The 15,288-nt window shown below is 56.4% G+C and overlaps 6 protein-coding genes across 6 annotated transcripts; 5 read left to right on the top strand and 1 right to left on the bottom strand.

Annotated features, from left to right (window-relative positions):
- Positions 1-343: 343 nt before the first annotated feature.
- KRP23_11725 (uncharacterized protein) lies at positions 344-1,681 on the top strand (the record flags this gene model as incomplete). Its single annotated transcript, XM_067882295.1, has 1 exon — positions 344-1,681. One exon carries the CDS (start codon positions 344-346, stop codon positions 1,679-1,681), a length of 1,338 nt encoding a protein of 445 aa, XP_067740562.1.
- Positions 1,682-2,317: 636 nt separating this feature from the next.
- On the top strand, positions 2,318-3,366 carry KRP23_11724 (E3 ubiquitin-protein ligase; the record flags this gene model as incomplete). The annotated part of the gene is made up of 2 exons (XM_067882294.1): positions 2,318-3,040; positions 3,103-3,366. The coding sequence occupies 2 exons, from the start codon at positions 2,318-2,320 to the stop codon at positions 3,364-3,366; spliced, it is 987 nt and encodes a 328-aa protein (XP_067740561.1).
- Positions 3,367-3,506: 140 nt separating this feature from the next.
- KRP23_11723 (Leucine-rich repeat-containing protein 61) lies at positions 3,507-4,539 on the bottom strand (the record flags this gene model as incomplete). The annotated part of the gene is made up of 6 exons (XM_067882293.1): positions 3,507-3,604; positions 3,662-3,950; positions 4,027-4,071; positions 4,145-4,188; positions 4,247-4,325; positions 4,387-4,539. The coding sequence occupies 6 exons, from the start codon at positions 4,537-4,539 to the stop codon at positions 3,507-3,509; spliced, it is 708 nt and encodes a 235-aa protein (XP_067740560.1).
- A 1,398-nt stretch (positions 4,540-5,937) lies between these two features.
- On the top strand, positions 5,938-7,626 carry KRP23_11722 (putative MFS-type transporter YhjX; the record flags this gene model as incomplete). The annotated part of the gene is made up of 1 exon (XM_067882292.1): positions 5,938-7,626. One exon carries the CDS (start codon positions 5,938-5,940, stop codon positions 7,624-7,626), a length of 1,689 nt encoding a protein of 562 aa, XP_067740559.1.
- Positions 7,627-8,967: 1,341 nt separating this feature from the next.
- Positions 8,968-10,656, top strand: KRP23_11721 (putative MFS-type transporter YhjX; the record flags this gene model as incomplete). Its single annotated transcript, XM_067882291.1, has 1 exon — positions 8,968-10,656. The coding sequence occupies one exon, from the start codon at positions 8,968-8,970 to the stop codon at positions 10,654-10,656; it is 1,689 nt and encodes a 562-aa protein (XP_067740558.1).
- Positions 10,657-13,461: 2,805 nt separating this feature from the next.
- KRP23_11720 (putative MFS-type transporter YhjX) lies at positions 13,462-15,108 on the top strand (the record flags this gene model as incomplete). The annotated part of the gene is made up of 1 exon (XM_067882290.1): positions 13,462-15,108. One exon carries the CDS (start codon positions 13,462-13,464, stop codon positions 15,106-15,108), a length of 1,647 nt encoding a protein of 548 aa, XP_067740557.1.
- Positions 15,109-15,288: the final 180 nt, after the last annotated feature.

Genomic DNA, 15,288 nt, shown 5'->3' with positions numbered 1-15,288 from the left:
CGATCACTCATTCCCGCCTTGAGTTGGATGGCCGCGCGGCAACTTGAAACGAGGCAAGTCATGGTCTCCCAAGCAAGTCTCGTTCGCGCGGCAGTGGATTTTCCGAGCAAGACGCATGCTCTTGCATAGGTCCAAATGGTCCGCCTTTCTCCCGCTCACTTGCCTTCATTAAGCACCTGCGGGATAAGCCACAGTGTGGTGCACACGTGTATTCCATCCCACAGGCAACTCGCGTATAACGCGTTCATCTTTGATGGGCATGCACGTTACACCGCGCTTCAGTATCGCTTCGTGCCTCCTCACTTTGCAATAAGACCGCTGTCCGCCACTCCTCCGCCCCGCCATGGACCGCTCCGCCGTGGACCACTTTGACGTGGTATGGCGCCAGGACGCGCTGGGTCTACGCTTCACGCCCAACGAGAACGATCTGCCCGTGGTGTGCCAGGTGCCGCCCACCGCCTGCCCGGCGGTGCTGGCGTCCCCCGTGGCCGTGGGCGACGTGCTCGTGGCCTTCGACCTGCAGCTGCCCGACCAGCCCCAGGACATCCAGCCTGTCACGGCCTTCGACCAGCTTGTCACGGTCCTGCGGCGCGCCAAGCTGCCGGTTACGCTGCGCTTTCAGTCGCGAGAGAAGGAGATCCCCGCCAGGATCGAGGATGTCGCGCACAATTACGTGTTCACGTGGGCGCTCCAGACGCCGCTGGGCGTGTCGCTGGCCATGGATCCGTGCACGCTGCACGCGGCCATCACGGGAATCGACCCTAACAAGATCTCGCCGGCCTTCCAGAACCTCAGGCCGGTGCTGGGCGATCTGCTGGTCGCCATCGCCCCGGACAGCGACCAGGGAGAGGCCACCCGACTGGACGAGATGCGCTTTGAAGACGTTATCCAGACGTTGCGGGAGTTCCCGCGGCCGTGCCGTCTCACCTTCGCGAGGCTGGCGGAGGAGACCGCCTCCGACTCGTCGGAAGAGGACGGCGTGCTCTTCCCCTTGAAGCCGTTGTCGCGCCCCAAGTCAACCTCCTCGTCAAGCGACAGAGCGGAAGAAGCGACAGACATTCTGAGACCTCCGTTCCTGAAGCGGCCTTTGAATGTGCGACCCAAGTCGCGCTCGAGAGCGGGGCTGCCGCCCACGCGCAAGCCGATGCCCATCTCGATGCGACAGAGCTTTCGCATTGACAAGCCGATGTCGACGCCTCCTTCCTCGGGCGATGGCAGGCCTCACGCTGGGTCGACTTCGTCCAATGATGGGAGACCGCACGCTGGGTCGACCTCCTCGAACAGCGGCAGACCCCACGCTGGGTCGAACGCTGATGACAAGGGGTTCTACACGGTTCAATATAGTGGCGGCGCTGTTGGCTTGCAGCTGCGCGACTGCACGCAGGACGACAAGGGCCTCATGAAGAGCAACGACAAGACCAATCGGACTAACGGCTACACTGTGGCGATCCGAAATGTGACGGACACCAAGTCTGCCCCTGGACTGGAGAACGCGGCGGCGGGTGACCTGCTCATGGCCATCGGCCAGAAGGACCTGCAGCACCTGTCGTATGAACAGGTGCGCAACGAACTCGGCGCCATCCAGGGGCCCACCACGCTGCTGTTCAAGAAGCGCAAACGCGTTACGGGCAACTCGGTGGGCTCTTCGCTAGTCGACTCGCTGCTGCTCTTCCTCGTGTAACAAGCGAGTGACAAACACAAACACAAACACGCCGGGCTGTAGACGAAACAGCCAGCGAAAACGTGTCGAGCGTGTAAACCGCGCTACATTTGGTCTTCATGTGTGTGTGTGTGAGATCGTCGATGAAAATATAAAACTCTGCCTGGATTGAACTGGTTTGATCGCGCTTCGCTATTCTTGCTGGCCCAACGGCTTGATGCTGGTGTTTGGGGTTCGACACCTGTAGATTCGCAGTCCATTGTCTCTCAATTCATGTGACGAGACACTCGGAAGCGCCACACAAGGCGTGCCTATCAACCTTGAACAAGGCTTGAGATGGCTACACTCAATTTGACATGGCTACGCACAAGTTGAAGTTGCCTTGTATGCCAATCTTCCGACCTGCAGCCTCTAACGCCTCCAAAGTTGCAGCTCCAAGATCAAAATTGTCGAGCGTCCTCACCACGGCAGATTCCCCTCCCCTGCAGCTTGGAATCTCCACGGCCCGCTAAGACAATCGCCCAGGTTTCGCTCTCACTTCGACTAGGCAAACCGCTTGTCGATTGGCCAAAAACTCGCTAACCCGCAGCCCTACAAAATCTTAAAATAAATCTCGGATAAATCAAACCCATTTCTCAATTCAGAACCTCTTCCTGCATGCCCGAGAGCTCCGCGCCGATGCCCAGCAACGAAGAGAGCGTCGCTCTGCGCGCCTCCGGCCCCAGCAGCAACAGCTCACTGTACTCTCCATCGCGTGCGCGGCTGCTGGCGTCTGCTGGCGTGGGCAGCGGCCCTGCGGCGCCCGACGAGGCCCACGCCGTGCGTCTCAACGTGCTCAACAGCAGCGTGCAGGAGGCCCGCGACGCGCGCAACTCGCGGCTCATCATGTGGGCCATCTCACTGGTCAACACGCCGCAAATTGCAGCCGCTGTGGCCGTCATGGCGCTGCACTGGCGCAACGAGACGCTGTGCTACCGCATCCAGATCTGGGTACTGCTGCACACCGTCCACTTGGCGCTCACGCTGCTGCTGGAGTGGACACTCTACTACTTGAACGGAGCCAGCAGCAACCGCGCCATCCGCCTGCGGGAGAACTACATGGCCCCGCTCAGCCAGCTCAAGTACGGGTTGGACCTGGCCGGGCTCTTCTGGTTCCTCGTGGGCAATATGTGGGTCATCAGTGACGGCGCGCGCTGCGACGATGGGTCTGCCATGTACCAGTTGGCGCTTTGGATGATCGTCATCTCGTACGCCAAGATCTTCCTGCCCTGTATTTTGCTGCTGGCGCTGCTGCCCGTGTTGTGCTTTTGTCTGCCCTGTGTCATCCGACTGCTGAGTCGGTTGCAAGACCCCATGAGGGGAAAAGGAGCCACCAAGGAGGTAGAATTTGTGGTTCTGTACTTTTGTGGTGAGGTGGAGGCTGATTTTATTTTGTTATGCAGCTAATTGATCAGTTAGAGACCAAGACATACATGGCCAATATGTTCCCACCTGAGGACGCCTGCTGCTGTATCTGTCTCAACGACTACGAGGCGACGCAGTCACTGCGCGTGCTACCCTGCGGACATCATTTCCACAAAGACTGCGTGGACGAGTGGCTGTTGGTGAATTCGACGTGCCCAACGTGTCGTAAATCCATCTTCGATGCAGCAGGTCCAGGGGCGGCAACAGCAACTAGCGAGGAAGACATGCTACGGCGTGTGTGAAAGCTGACTCTACCCGCCTCTATCGACAAGCGATGCAACCGACTCATATTTCTACTAAACGGTGTTGATATTCGTGTAAGACCTCTCGAATATGGGCGGCTGAAGTACTACTTCCGCCTTGTTGTGTGTTGGGCTACTGGCTACGAGCTTTGGGGGGCGTTTGATAAGCCTGGTGATGCTGGGAATATGAGTTCTGGTTCGCTCGCTGCCAGCGTCTGCTTGCATCGCAGCAATAGTTCTGTATGTGTGTCAGTGCTGAATCGATTGACAGTCTCGAAAAACAATCTGCACATACCTTCCAGGTGTCTTGTGCTTTCGCTTATGAACGCATTGACGCCGATGTCGTCGTCCTGGGTCACGTCGAGACCTTGAGCGTATTCGAGTTCGATGGATTCTTGCACAATGTCCGCGTCGTCCGCTGGAGACTTGCCAAAGTCATCGGAAGATATCTCTTCCAGAAGCCGCGTGAGCGTGAGCGCTTCTCCGTTCAGAATGAACAAGTCAGGGAACGCTTTCGATGCCTTTGCACTGGCACTGCTGTCTAGAGGGTTGCCGTTAAAGTTGAGAGCTCGGAGGCTTGGTAGCTAGAGTACATACATCGGCACAGTAAGTCATCAGTGGCTAGTTACTTAGCCGGATAAAAATGCGGGGAAGTCCAACCTTCGATGCCAAGGCTGTGTAGTCCAAGCTTCGGATCTGATTGTCCTGTTCACACATGGGGCGCGGAAACTCGATGTGAAACTTGACGTGGGCTTTCATTACGGGATCCAAGTCTTACCGCGACAGATAGCTCTTCGAGCAACGGCAAGAACGGCAAATTGTCTGCGAACCAGACGCTAATTAGCCAGATATTTCTCGATCAATTGTAGCGCCGACTAACCAAGCGAGGTGAGTTGATTGTTCGCTAGATGGAGACAGCGCAGCAGCGGCAGTGAGGGCAGCCCGTCCAGTGAGCGAAGCTGGCAGCAAGCAGTCAGTTTAACGCGTCATTTCGGAGTCCAGTAAACTGGGCCAATGTACCTCGTTGTGCGCCAAGTTGAGCTCAAGGAGGTTCAAGCAGGACTCGAGCTGGCCCAGGCGACGGATCCTCATCTGGGAGACGTCCAGTAGTGCGACCAAACTCAAGTCATAGTGGCCGCTTCGGCGCTTGATGATATCCGCCGTGAGCTCCATGGCCTGGGTCTGGTGGATGGCGCCTTTTCACCAACGTCGGTTCTGCCACCAACTTCCATGACGACAAAAATACTCGAGGCGATGTCAATGCCAGGACCATCTGTGCAAAGCCACGAAGGTGGTGCTGCTGCGAGTCCGATGCCGTGCCAACTTCAACTGGATTAGCCTCCATCGCCAGCCATTAGCGCCGGCTTAGGTCGGTTTGGTGGCCTCCTTGAAGCTGTCGGCCGAAGTGAGCTGCAGACGGCGACTCAGCTCGAGGGAACGTGCTACTAGATATCCATGCGCCTCCGTGCGAGGCGCCTTCACGAGCTCAAAATCGTGCGTCCAGCAGCTGGAACTCATCGTGCAGTCGAAGCAGCCTTCTCGGCCTCCTTCACGTTGTTAATCAGGCCCCGATGATCTTCGTACCGTACAGCGAGTTCAATTGTGCTCGAGGCATCCGCCGACACGCAAGCTTCGATCGACCGCCAGAACGGTCGTCAAACTTCAAGCACAAGACTGAGCAACGTGCACCCCTTGCTCCACGCAAACGTCTCCATCAAAAGCGCTGTGGGCATTGTGTCGATGGGCGATGGCACCGGACTCCATTGCCGGAAGATTCTCCTGGCGCCCGGCATCAAGGACAACCAGGACAGTCACGGCCAAGGCCGTCGGCGCACGCTGCCTTTGCTAAAATCGCAGAAGCACTTCTGTTAAACGGTGTGCCGCAAAAACAACGCACCACTAAAACTGAATAGAAAGGTAAAGGCAACTTCAACCACTGCCCGAACGAGGATGCTTTCCCCCAGCAAAACAAAAATCCCCACGAAAGGTCTGAAAAATGCCGTCAATTTGTTTGCAGCCAAAGTATATTATAACGACGGCTGGCGGATATGAAGATACCAGCGCTGAAGCGCAGCTTCAGACTCGGCGAGATAGACTTCCCGGCTCAAGCGCTGCATGCATTGCTGAAAGTCACTCTAGTCGACGTGCGAGTGCAATGCACTCAATGCACTCAGCGAAATGAACACCCCGCCATGCTTAATCGCGCGTTGTCCCGCACCGATCCATTATGGATTCCATATGAGTCCACAGCCGGTCAAGTTGACCGAGTCACCGCGCCGGGCTCTGATTTCCCCCCAAGCGAAGCCTTCCGCTAATCGGTCTGGCATCGCCTGACACGCAAGGTGCAAGTTGTACACCCCATCGACGTCATCGCACCACGCTTGACCGGTTTAACGATCAGAGACCGGGCGGCTTGTATCGCTTCAACGTGCCTGCGTCCCTTGTACAAGCGCGAGGGAACCACCGTGCAGGCAGCTCCGCCGCGTGCTATCGAGTCTCTCACTTTCCAATTGGCGGCGTCGCGCGCTCTTGCTCCGGTCTCCTTCTCCTCTCCACCACCCCAGACCCAAGATGACCGACGCGTCTGTCCAGCAAGTCACGCCTCCCGCCAAGTCCTGCAGCAACAAGGTCACGGGTGTCCTCATCAAACACTGGACCGTGCCCGACAAGCACCGCTCCGAGGAGCAGGACGCGGCCGAGGAGTATCTGCTCACCGTCTACCTCTTCGGCAGGTACATGACGCTGCCGTGGATCAAGTTCAACCGCTGGTACCTCTTCTGCGCGAGCTTCATGGTGCAGTTCTGCATCGGCTCGCTCTACTCGTGGTCGGTGCTCAACAACCCCATCGACCTGCTCATCTACGACGACAAGACCAAGGGAATGGCCGTCAACGCCTTCTACATTGCGGTGGGCGTGTTCGGCACGTCCACGGCCATCATGGGTCCGTGGATCGAGCGCAACGGTCCTCGCGCCGGGGTGATGCTCGGAGCGACGTCGTTCTTCATCGGCTGCATCATCAGCTGCATCTCGCTGCACGCCAAGTCGATCGCGGGTCTGTACTTCGGCTACGGACTGTTCTGCGGCTTTGGCAGTGGTCTGTGCTACATTTCTCCGGTGTCAGCACTGCAAAAGTGGTTCCCGGACTACCGCGGCGCTGCTGCTGGTTTCGCAGTGGGAGGGTACGGAGCTGGCTCGGTGGTGTGGGGCAAGGCCTACCTCCCCATCATCGACGCCACGAGCGTTCCCGACCTGTTCATAGTGATCGGTTGCGTCATGGCGTTCATCCTTTTCTGCTGCGCCGTGTGCCTGCGTAACCCGCACTTCGACTTCCACGTAGGCGGCCTCAACATGCACGGTGAAGCCGTTCGCGAGGCGCAGGAGTCGCTCCAGCGCGGGGAGAAGCTGAGCGTCATGTCCGCGCACGAGTACGAGTCCATCATGACCCCGACGGCCAAGGAGATGGAAGCGATGGAGGACCCGAACTCGCACGGCACCAACTCGCAGGTGAAGAAGATGACGCTGATCCAGGCCATCACGTCGCCCGACTTCATCTTCCTCTACATCATGTTCTTCGGCAACCAGCTCTACGGACTCATCGTGCTGTCCAAGCTGTCGACCATGTGCACGACGCTGTTCGGCAAGACGGCCGCGCAGGGCGCCGACATCGTGTCCATCAACGGCGTCTTCAACTGCGTGGGGCGTCTGCTCTTCCCTCTCATCTCGGATGTGATCGTGCGCAAGTTCAACGTCGAGCACGCCTTCGGTCGCAAGTGCCTCTTTTACTACGGCTTGGTCTCGCAGATCACCATCATCGCCATCTTCCCGACGCTGATCCGCAACGAGAGCTACTCGGCGTTCGTGGTGCTGGTCTTCCTGCTGACGCTGTCGTATGGCGGCGGCTTCGGCACGATCCCGTGCTTCCTGACGGACATGTTCGGCGCGTTCAACATTGGCGCCATGCACGGCTTCATTTTGACGGCGTGGTCGCTGGGTGGCGTGGCCGGAGGTCTGAGCTTCAACGCCAAGTACAACGCGGCCATCAAGGACGGCACCACGCCCGTGGACGCGTACGTGGACAGCATTTACAAGATCCTCATCGTGGTGTGCATCACGGCCATCTTCATCGTCATGGTGCGCACGAACCCGCGCGACCGGTTCGAGAAGGGCTACCACTACAGTCTGTTCGGCAAGCGCGTCATCAGCATCAAGCCCAAGGAGGCGGCCGCGAACAAGGAGGATCTGCTTCAGAGCGAGGCCTAAGATACAAACGACGATCGTAGTATATGGATAGCTGCCGACAAAGTAAATGAAAATGGTTGTGTGCATTCTGGAGGTCTTTGTTGAAGACGGCTATTAGCAAGATCGAGAAGTCGCAGTGGAGACACAATCTCTTGTCTGGTGTGGCTCTTCCCTTGCTTGCTGCAACCTCTAGATGCACGACGCTCGCAGACCTATCCGATATGTGTAGGCTGCGGTTGTCCGGTGGAGCGCCGGAGGATTGTGTGCTCGCAACCACACGCCAAGGATGACTGTGCCCGCCATTGGATTGTAGCCCCTCTGCGACGTGTTTGCTCTTGGTAGCGATGCGGTGCGCCGGCTCGACTCGAGTGTTAAACGGCGGCAGGCAGCTTGCGTTTCCTCGTATGAGCATTTTCGTTGACACATTTGAGTCAAGGATGGCATTAATCGCCTTGCGTTTCGCACGATGGCCATGATCACCTCGTGTTAAATCCCACGAGCGTCAGCAACGTGAAAAGTGGTCACCGGAAAGCGGCGTGGCCCCAACGTTGGCATCGAGTTGCTCGGTACGAGAATGCCTCATTCAATCCCGACCAGACCCACGTCGCCACTCTCGATCGCTGCATCGTGCTGACCAGAGAGCCCCGAACGATCGACGCAAAGCCAACGGCAGGGTTCAGGAAGGAAGGCATTGCAGTTACCGTACCATAGACTCTGATATTCACGGCAGCCATCGCCTGAAGCGCAAGTTCTACCGGCGCTTCCTGTTGACGGGTCCATCCCCTCGCTTCGAACGCTGGCAGAAAGGTTAGACGATCCCACTCGTAAAACTACGGCAGGCTTCCTGCACGAGTACAGGGCTAATGTTTGCTTGGCTGGAAGCTCTAAATCGCTCTCCTCGCCAGGGATCTCATACATACGAAGCACAGCAGTAGCGCTGTACTCGATCCCCAAGACCGTCTTGGAAATAGTCTCACGTGTCTTCAACTCGTTTTAATCGCCACCATTACCGCGACGGATTTTAATCACAGAGGGTGTTCAACGCAATACAAAGCACTAGGTTTCGTGCAAATCCGTTCGCACCAGATTCAACAGCTTTCAAGTCGCCGCCATCAGCCGAAACGCAAAATATATCGCTTTTGATCGTTGAAGTTGGCATCCATCACGTTGAAGTCGGACGTGAGGGTGCTAAAGTGCCATTGATCGCCTGCTAGCAGTCCATGGCGAGCCCCATCGTCGTCGCTCAGGAGTCGGTCCTACTTGGGCCAAGCCTCCTCTCATTCCTCAATCGGCTTGCTCCCCCGCAAGCCAAACCTCGTCACCTCCGCCTTTCAACCAGCCCCTGCTCGCCAAGCTCTCGCCATGGGCGTGGAAGATCCCAGTGTCGTCGATTCGGAGCCCAAGAGGTCGTGTCTGAGGACCACTCAGGCCGCGATCGCCGGCCACTGGACCGTCCCACCCAAGCACCGCACCGCCGAGCAGGACGCGGCCGAGGAGTGGCTCGTCACCTGCTACCTCGGCAACAACAGCTACTTCTCGCTCCCATACCTGCGCTTCACGCGATGGTACCTCTTCTTCGCCAGCTTCTTGGTGCAGTTCTGCATCGGGTCGCTCTACTCGTGGTCCGTCCTCAACAAACCCATTGACCTGCACGTGTACGACGACGCCAAAGCCGGGCGAGCCGTCAACTCGTTCTACATCGCAGTGGGTGTGTTCGGCACGACCACAGCGATCATGGGCCCGTGGATCGAGAGACACGGTCCTCGCGCGGGTGTAGTGCTAGGCACGTCGTCGTTCCTCATCGGCAACATCATCGTGGCCATCGGCGTGCATTTCAAGGCAATCGCTGCCATCTACATCGGTTATGGCATCTTCTGCGGCTTCGGGATGGGGCTCTGCTACATTTCTCCCGTGTCGGCGCTGCAAAAGTGGTTCCCGGACTACCGAGGCACCGCTGCGGGCTTTGCAGTGGGAGGGTATGGAGCGGGATCGGTCGTGTGGGCCAAGGTCTACCTCCCCTGCATTGACGCAGTGGGCCTGTCGTCCATGTTCATCCTCATCGGTTGTGTGATGGCGTTTGCCATGTATGTCTGCGCCATTGTGCTACGCTCGCCCCAGCTCGATTTTGTCGTGAGCGGACTCAACATCCACGGGGAAGCAGTCGACGAGGCAGACGAACTCATCCACCACGGCGAGAAGGTCAGCGTCCTGTCAGCTCACGAGTACGAATCGATTATGACGCCGACGGCTCAAGACGTACAGGAGATCGTGGAGCCCACCACCGCTACCAACACTTTGGTGCGCAAGATGTCACTGATCGACGCCATCAAAACCCCGGACTTCTTGTGCATGTACGTCGTGTTCTTCGCCAACCAGCTCTACGGCCTCATTGTGCTGTCCAAGCTCTCCAGCATGTGCACGGACATCTTCAATAAGTCGGCCGACCATGCTTCCGACATCGTCTCCATCAATGGCGTTTTCAACTGCTGCGGCCGCTTGGTCTTCCCGCTCCTATCCGATGTCTTCGTGCGCAAGTTTAACATTGAGCACGCCTTCGCTCGCAAGTGCCTCTACTTCTACGCGCTGGCGTCGCAGGTGGTCATCCTCGGCACCATCCCGATTCTCATGCGCAACGACCACTACAGTGCGTTTGTGGCCGAGGTGTTCATCCTGACAGCCAGCTATGGCGGTGGCTTCGGCACCATCCCAGCCTTCCTGACCGACATGTTTGGCGCTTTCAACATTGGCGCGATGCACGGACTGATCCTGACTGCGTGGTCGATTGGCGGGGTCGTCGGCGGCATCACCTTCAACCACACGTACGGCAACCAGATCGCCGATGGCTGGGAGATCCACGAGGCCTACATCTACACGGTGCGCCGGATCTTCGTCATCGTTATTGTCGGCTTCGTTGTCCTCTTCTTCGTGCGTACCAACGCTGCAGATCGCTTCGCGCCTGGTTACCAACTCAGCATCTTCGGCCGACGAATTGTCAACATCAAGGGCAAGCAGGAGCCGAAGAAGGAGGAACCGCTGCTGGAAACGGCGTAGTAAGTGCGATCGAACGTATTCGTCGTACAGAATGTGGCATTCTTTCCTGAAGTGGTGCTCCTGCATGTAGTCTAGGTCAAACAGAGAAATTCATAGTACAGATCATCCTGTCCTAATTGGTCCCTCTCATCGCTGATATCCTGTTATAAATGATATGGTTTCAATCCACCGACTTCGTTCCCAGTCAGTAGTATACAGACAGCTGATATCCCTGTCAAATGTTAAACTTGATATCACATCGACCGAAAATTGATGAGCAATATTATGGTTAAGGCGCATCTAGAAGTCCCTTCTTGAGCCCTTTACTGGCTACTGGCCATGAAGAATCTGGTGATTGAAGTCTGTTTCATCGATTCCTCCTTCTCCAGTCTGAGCTGCTCCCGCATTCGGCTTTGAAGGGAGCGAAGATCTCTCATGAGTTTGTCTTCCAAGTCTGGATGATCAGCAAGCATGAAGATAACACTGCGCACTGCGCTCACTTTTTGCTCAGTGTTTTCTTCATACGAATCACCCTCGACATTCAGGTCGTCGTCGTGACTCTCATCTTCCTGCAGTGGCTCCCCAGATGACATTTCGATGAAGAATGCATCTGATGACTCGTCCAATAGCTCCATGTCGGTGACTGTTTCTATTTCAGTGTTGTCCTCGGCGGGGTTGCAGATAAATTCGTCAATCTGCATCGGGTCACGAATTCGCAAACGCTGCATGCACGACACAATTTCACCAGCAATCAGTTCGTCAGTCTCCCGGCAGGAACGACGCGAAGACGATCGTCCAAGTATCAACTTTGTGTGGCGAAAGCAGTTGAGGACAAGATCCCCCTTGATTTCTCTCCAGCATGACTTTACCCACTTCATTGCCAGCAATTGATCCACTGCGTAAATGTCCCTGTCGACGCCTTCCTCTTCTTTATCGAGGGCATGTTGTAGCTGGCGGTGACGGTAGCGTCTTTTTAGTGCAGCAATTATTCCTGCATCCAATGGTTGCAACTTGGAGGTAGTGTTGGGGGGTAAGAAATGAACGGAAACGCTGCGAAGCTCCAGTCCCGTAATGATATGCGACGACGCATTATCGAGCAGCAACAACACTTTGCGCATTTGGTTCTCCATGTTGTTATCAAAAGCTTGCAGCCACTCACGAAACAGCACGGCAGTCATCCACGCCTTTTTGTTGTTGCGGTACTGGAAGCCCAGTTGTTCACCAGTTTTTTTCTTGAAGCATCTTGGTTTATTGGCATGCCCGATGAAGAATGGTTCGCGCATGTCGGAGCCATCAGCATTGCACGCAAGTGCCACAGTAATCCGAGTCTTGCTTTTTTTGGCACCTTCGATTTGACGGGCTGCGATGGTTTTGTCAGGACACAACTTGTAGAACAGTCCCGACTCATCAAAATTGTACACATCTGCCAGCGCGAAAGGCTTGATAACATCCCGGAGGCGCTTGATTTGATCAGGAATCGAGGAGGTGTCCACTGATCCACTCTCACCATGCACACGAAAGCTCTTAAAACCATGTCGGTTTTGAAATGATTGAAGCCACCCATTTGAGAATCCAATTCGCTGGTCCTCAGCGATTTCTAGCTTCTCCAGGAGACGCAATCCCTTTGCTTTAACCATGTTGCCATCAAGCATGATGCGGCGAGCCTGGCAATGCAACACCCAGTTAGCAAGCGCCTCGTCCAGCTCTGGAAAGTTCAGCGGCCTAGCACGCCTGGTCTCGCGATCTTCATCCCGAACTTTCAGGAAGCGGTCACTTTGCTTGAGGATCGCTGATATTGTGCCTTGAACAGGCTGCTTCACAAGCGCGAACTCACGCTGCGCCCTTTCAGCTAGTTGCTCCTGCGTTAAGGACGGAGAATCGCGTTTCCACAGACAGATCTTCTTCTTGTGGTCAAACGTAAGGTTGCCGACGTGCTTTGTCTTCCTCCCCATGGTAAAATACCAAATGAGCATTTAACGGAGCTATTCGCGAGGTATAGAAGCCAAATAAAGAGGACACCATCCTCGCGTTCTTACCCGTCCTCCTCTATCTGATATTATTGCTATATCTGATAGTGGTCTGGTCCACGGCAACTATTAGTTAGGACAGGATGATCTGTAACTCGGAGCAGTTCATTGATTGGAGAAGGACGCTGGACAGCTGTTTACCTAGCAAAAGATGCTTTCGTCAGATGACAGGGTGTCGACCACACGGTTGAGCTGGCCCATTGACTGTCCACAGATCTCCTCCCCACAGCAGTCAACAGCTCATAGTTTGACGGGATGATGATATGCCGCCACCATAAACACAAACACGACCGATTTGAGGCCAAACATTGAAGCTCCTGAGCATGTTCCCAGGTGGCAAGGGCCTAGCAAACTTCATGCCAAAAGGTCCACTCACAAAACTCTCATGGCTAGCCCAGTTACTCGACATCATGGTAGAATCACAGGAAGCTGACGGTTCTTGCCACACTTGTCTCGATCCATTGAGCGGGGAGGAATTATTAATACTTCAGTATGAAGAATCCGTGGCACGGATAAGAATCCCGGGTGGTCTGGGCGGGGCGTCCTTCCCTTTTAACTCTCTGCTTGTCCGTTTACATTGAACTCAAGCAGCTGTAGGTATAAACAACCATTTGTCTGGGCAACGCCACGAATGCCTCTCTTCCACACCGCTCCAGCCGCTATTCCAGGTCGAGCGTGCCACTGACTGACTGACACTGCCATTCCTCAACCGGCGAGTCTCTGCTTTGCCGATTGCAGGTCTCCAAGCTCGCGAAGCTCGGACCGTCTCAACCTCCCGAGGTCAACTTCATCGTCCAAGATGCCGACGAAGGGCGAGGTCAACAAGACGTGCGTGCAGGCCGTCCAGGCCAAAATCGCCCACCACTGGACCGTGCCTCGGAAGCTCTGCTCACCGGAGCAGTACGACGCCGAAGAATGGCTCTTCACCTTCTACCTCGGCAAGGACCGGTACTACTCCGCGCACTGCCTGCGGTTCTCTCGCTGGTACCTCTTCTTCGCGAGTTTCCTCGTCCAGTTCTGCATCGGCTCGTTGTATTCGTGGTCGGTCTTCAACAAACCCATCGACAGCCATGTGTACAACGACGCCAGTGCCGGACACGCAGTCAACGCGTTCTACATCGCGGTGGGCACGTTCGGCACGACGACGGCTATCATGGGTCCGTGGATCGAGCGCAATGGTCCGCGCTACGGCGTGGTGCTGGGCACGTCGGCATTTCTCCTGGGCCACGCGATTACCGCTATCGGCGTGGCGTTCAAGACCATCGAGGCCGTGTACGTGGGCTACGGTCTGTTTTGCGGCTTCGGCATGGGTCTCTGCTACATCGCGCCCGTGTCGGCGCTGCAGAAGTGGTTTCCGGACTACCGTGGCACAGCAGCAGGTTTCGCCGTCGCAGGGTACGGCGCCGGTGCTGTGGTGTGGGCGAAAGTCTACCGTCCGTGCATTGAAGCGGTGGGGGTGTCGTCGACGTTCCTGGTTGTCGGGTGTGTCATGGCTAGCACGATGTACCTGTGCGCTATTGTCCTGCGCACCCCGCACCTAGAGTTCACAGTCGGCGGACTGAACATCCACGGCGAAGCTGTGGACGAACCCGAGATGGCCACGGACCCCGTGGGGCTGGTCGCGTCCAAGCACCGGTACGAGTCTGCGGCGTCGGAGAACGACATCGATTTCATCATCAGCACGAACTCGCAGGTGCGCAAGCTGTCGCTGATCGACGCCATCAAGACGCCCGACTTCCTCTGCATGTACTTGATGTTCTTCGCGAACCAGATCTACGGCTTGGTGGTGCTGTCCAAGCTGTCGAACATGTGCACGGACATTTTTGGTCGCTCGGGCGACGAAGCGGCCAACATCGTGTCGATCAACGGCGTCTTCAACTGCTTCGGCCGGCTGTTCTTCTCGCTGACCTCCGACCTGGTGGCCCGCAATTTCAACGTCGAGCACGCGTTCGCGCGCAAGTGCGTCTTCTACACGACGCTGGTGCTGCAGGTGGTTATCGTCGGCACGACGCCCACTCTCATCCGCAACAACGAGTACTCGGCCTTTGTGGCGGAGATCTTCATCCTGACGGCGTGCTACGGCGGCGGGTTCGGCACGATCCCGGCGTTCCTGACCGACATGTTCGGCGCCTTCAACATCGGCGCCATGCACGGCCTGATCTTGACGGCGTGGTCCATCGGCGGGGTGGTGGGTGGCATTTCGTTCAACAACGCGTACAGCAGTCAGATTGCTGCGGGCGTGTCGATCAGCGAGGCGTATATCACGACGGTGAACAACATCTTCATCATCATCGTGGCTGGCGTGGGCGTGCTGCTGTTCGTCCGCACGAACCCGATGGATCGCTTTGAGCCTGGCTACCACTTCAGCATCTTTGGCAAACGTTTGATCAGCGTCAAGCGCCAGGAGGAGTCTCCGAAACGAGACCCGCTCCTCCAGGTCGTTTAAGCGCCTCGAAGACTGCGTGCTTTCGTTGGTGTTGATAGAAGCGCGTGCAGCATTGCTGAGGGGCAGTGGTGCTGATGTGAATGATGCGAACTCGTCTAGTATTAGCCTAGCTTGTCGCTTGTCGGTTGGGTAAATGTATGCTTCTGCTTTGTTTGCGTGGCATGTGTATGCTGTGGGTAC

The sequence above is a fragment of the Phytophthora ramorum genome (assembly GCF_020800215.1).
Source record: "Phytophthora ramorum isolate Pr-102 chromosome Unknown Phyram_PR-102_s0012, whole genome shotgun sequence".
Classification (NCBI taxonomy): Eukaryota; Oomycota; class Peronosporomycetes; order Peronosporales; family Peronosporaceae; genus Phytophthora; species Phytophthora ramorum.
Note: the sequence above shows the minus strand (reverse complement) of the source record. Positions and strands in the feature narration are given on the sequence as shown.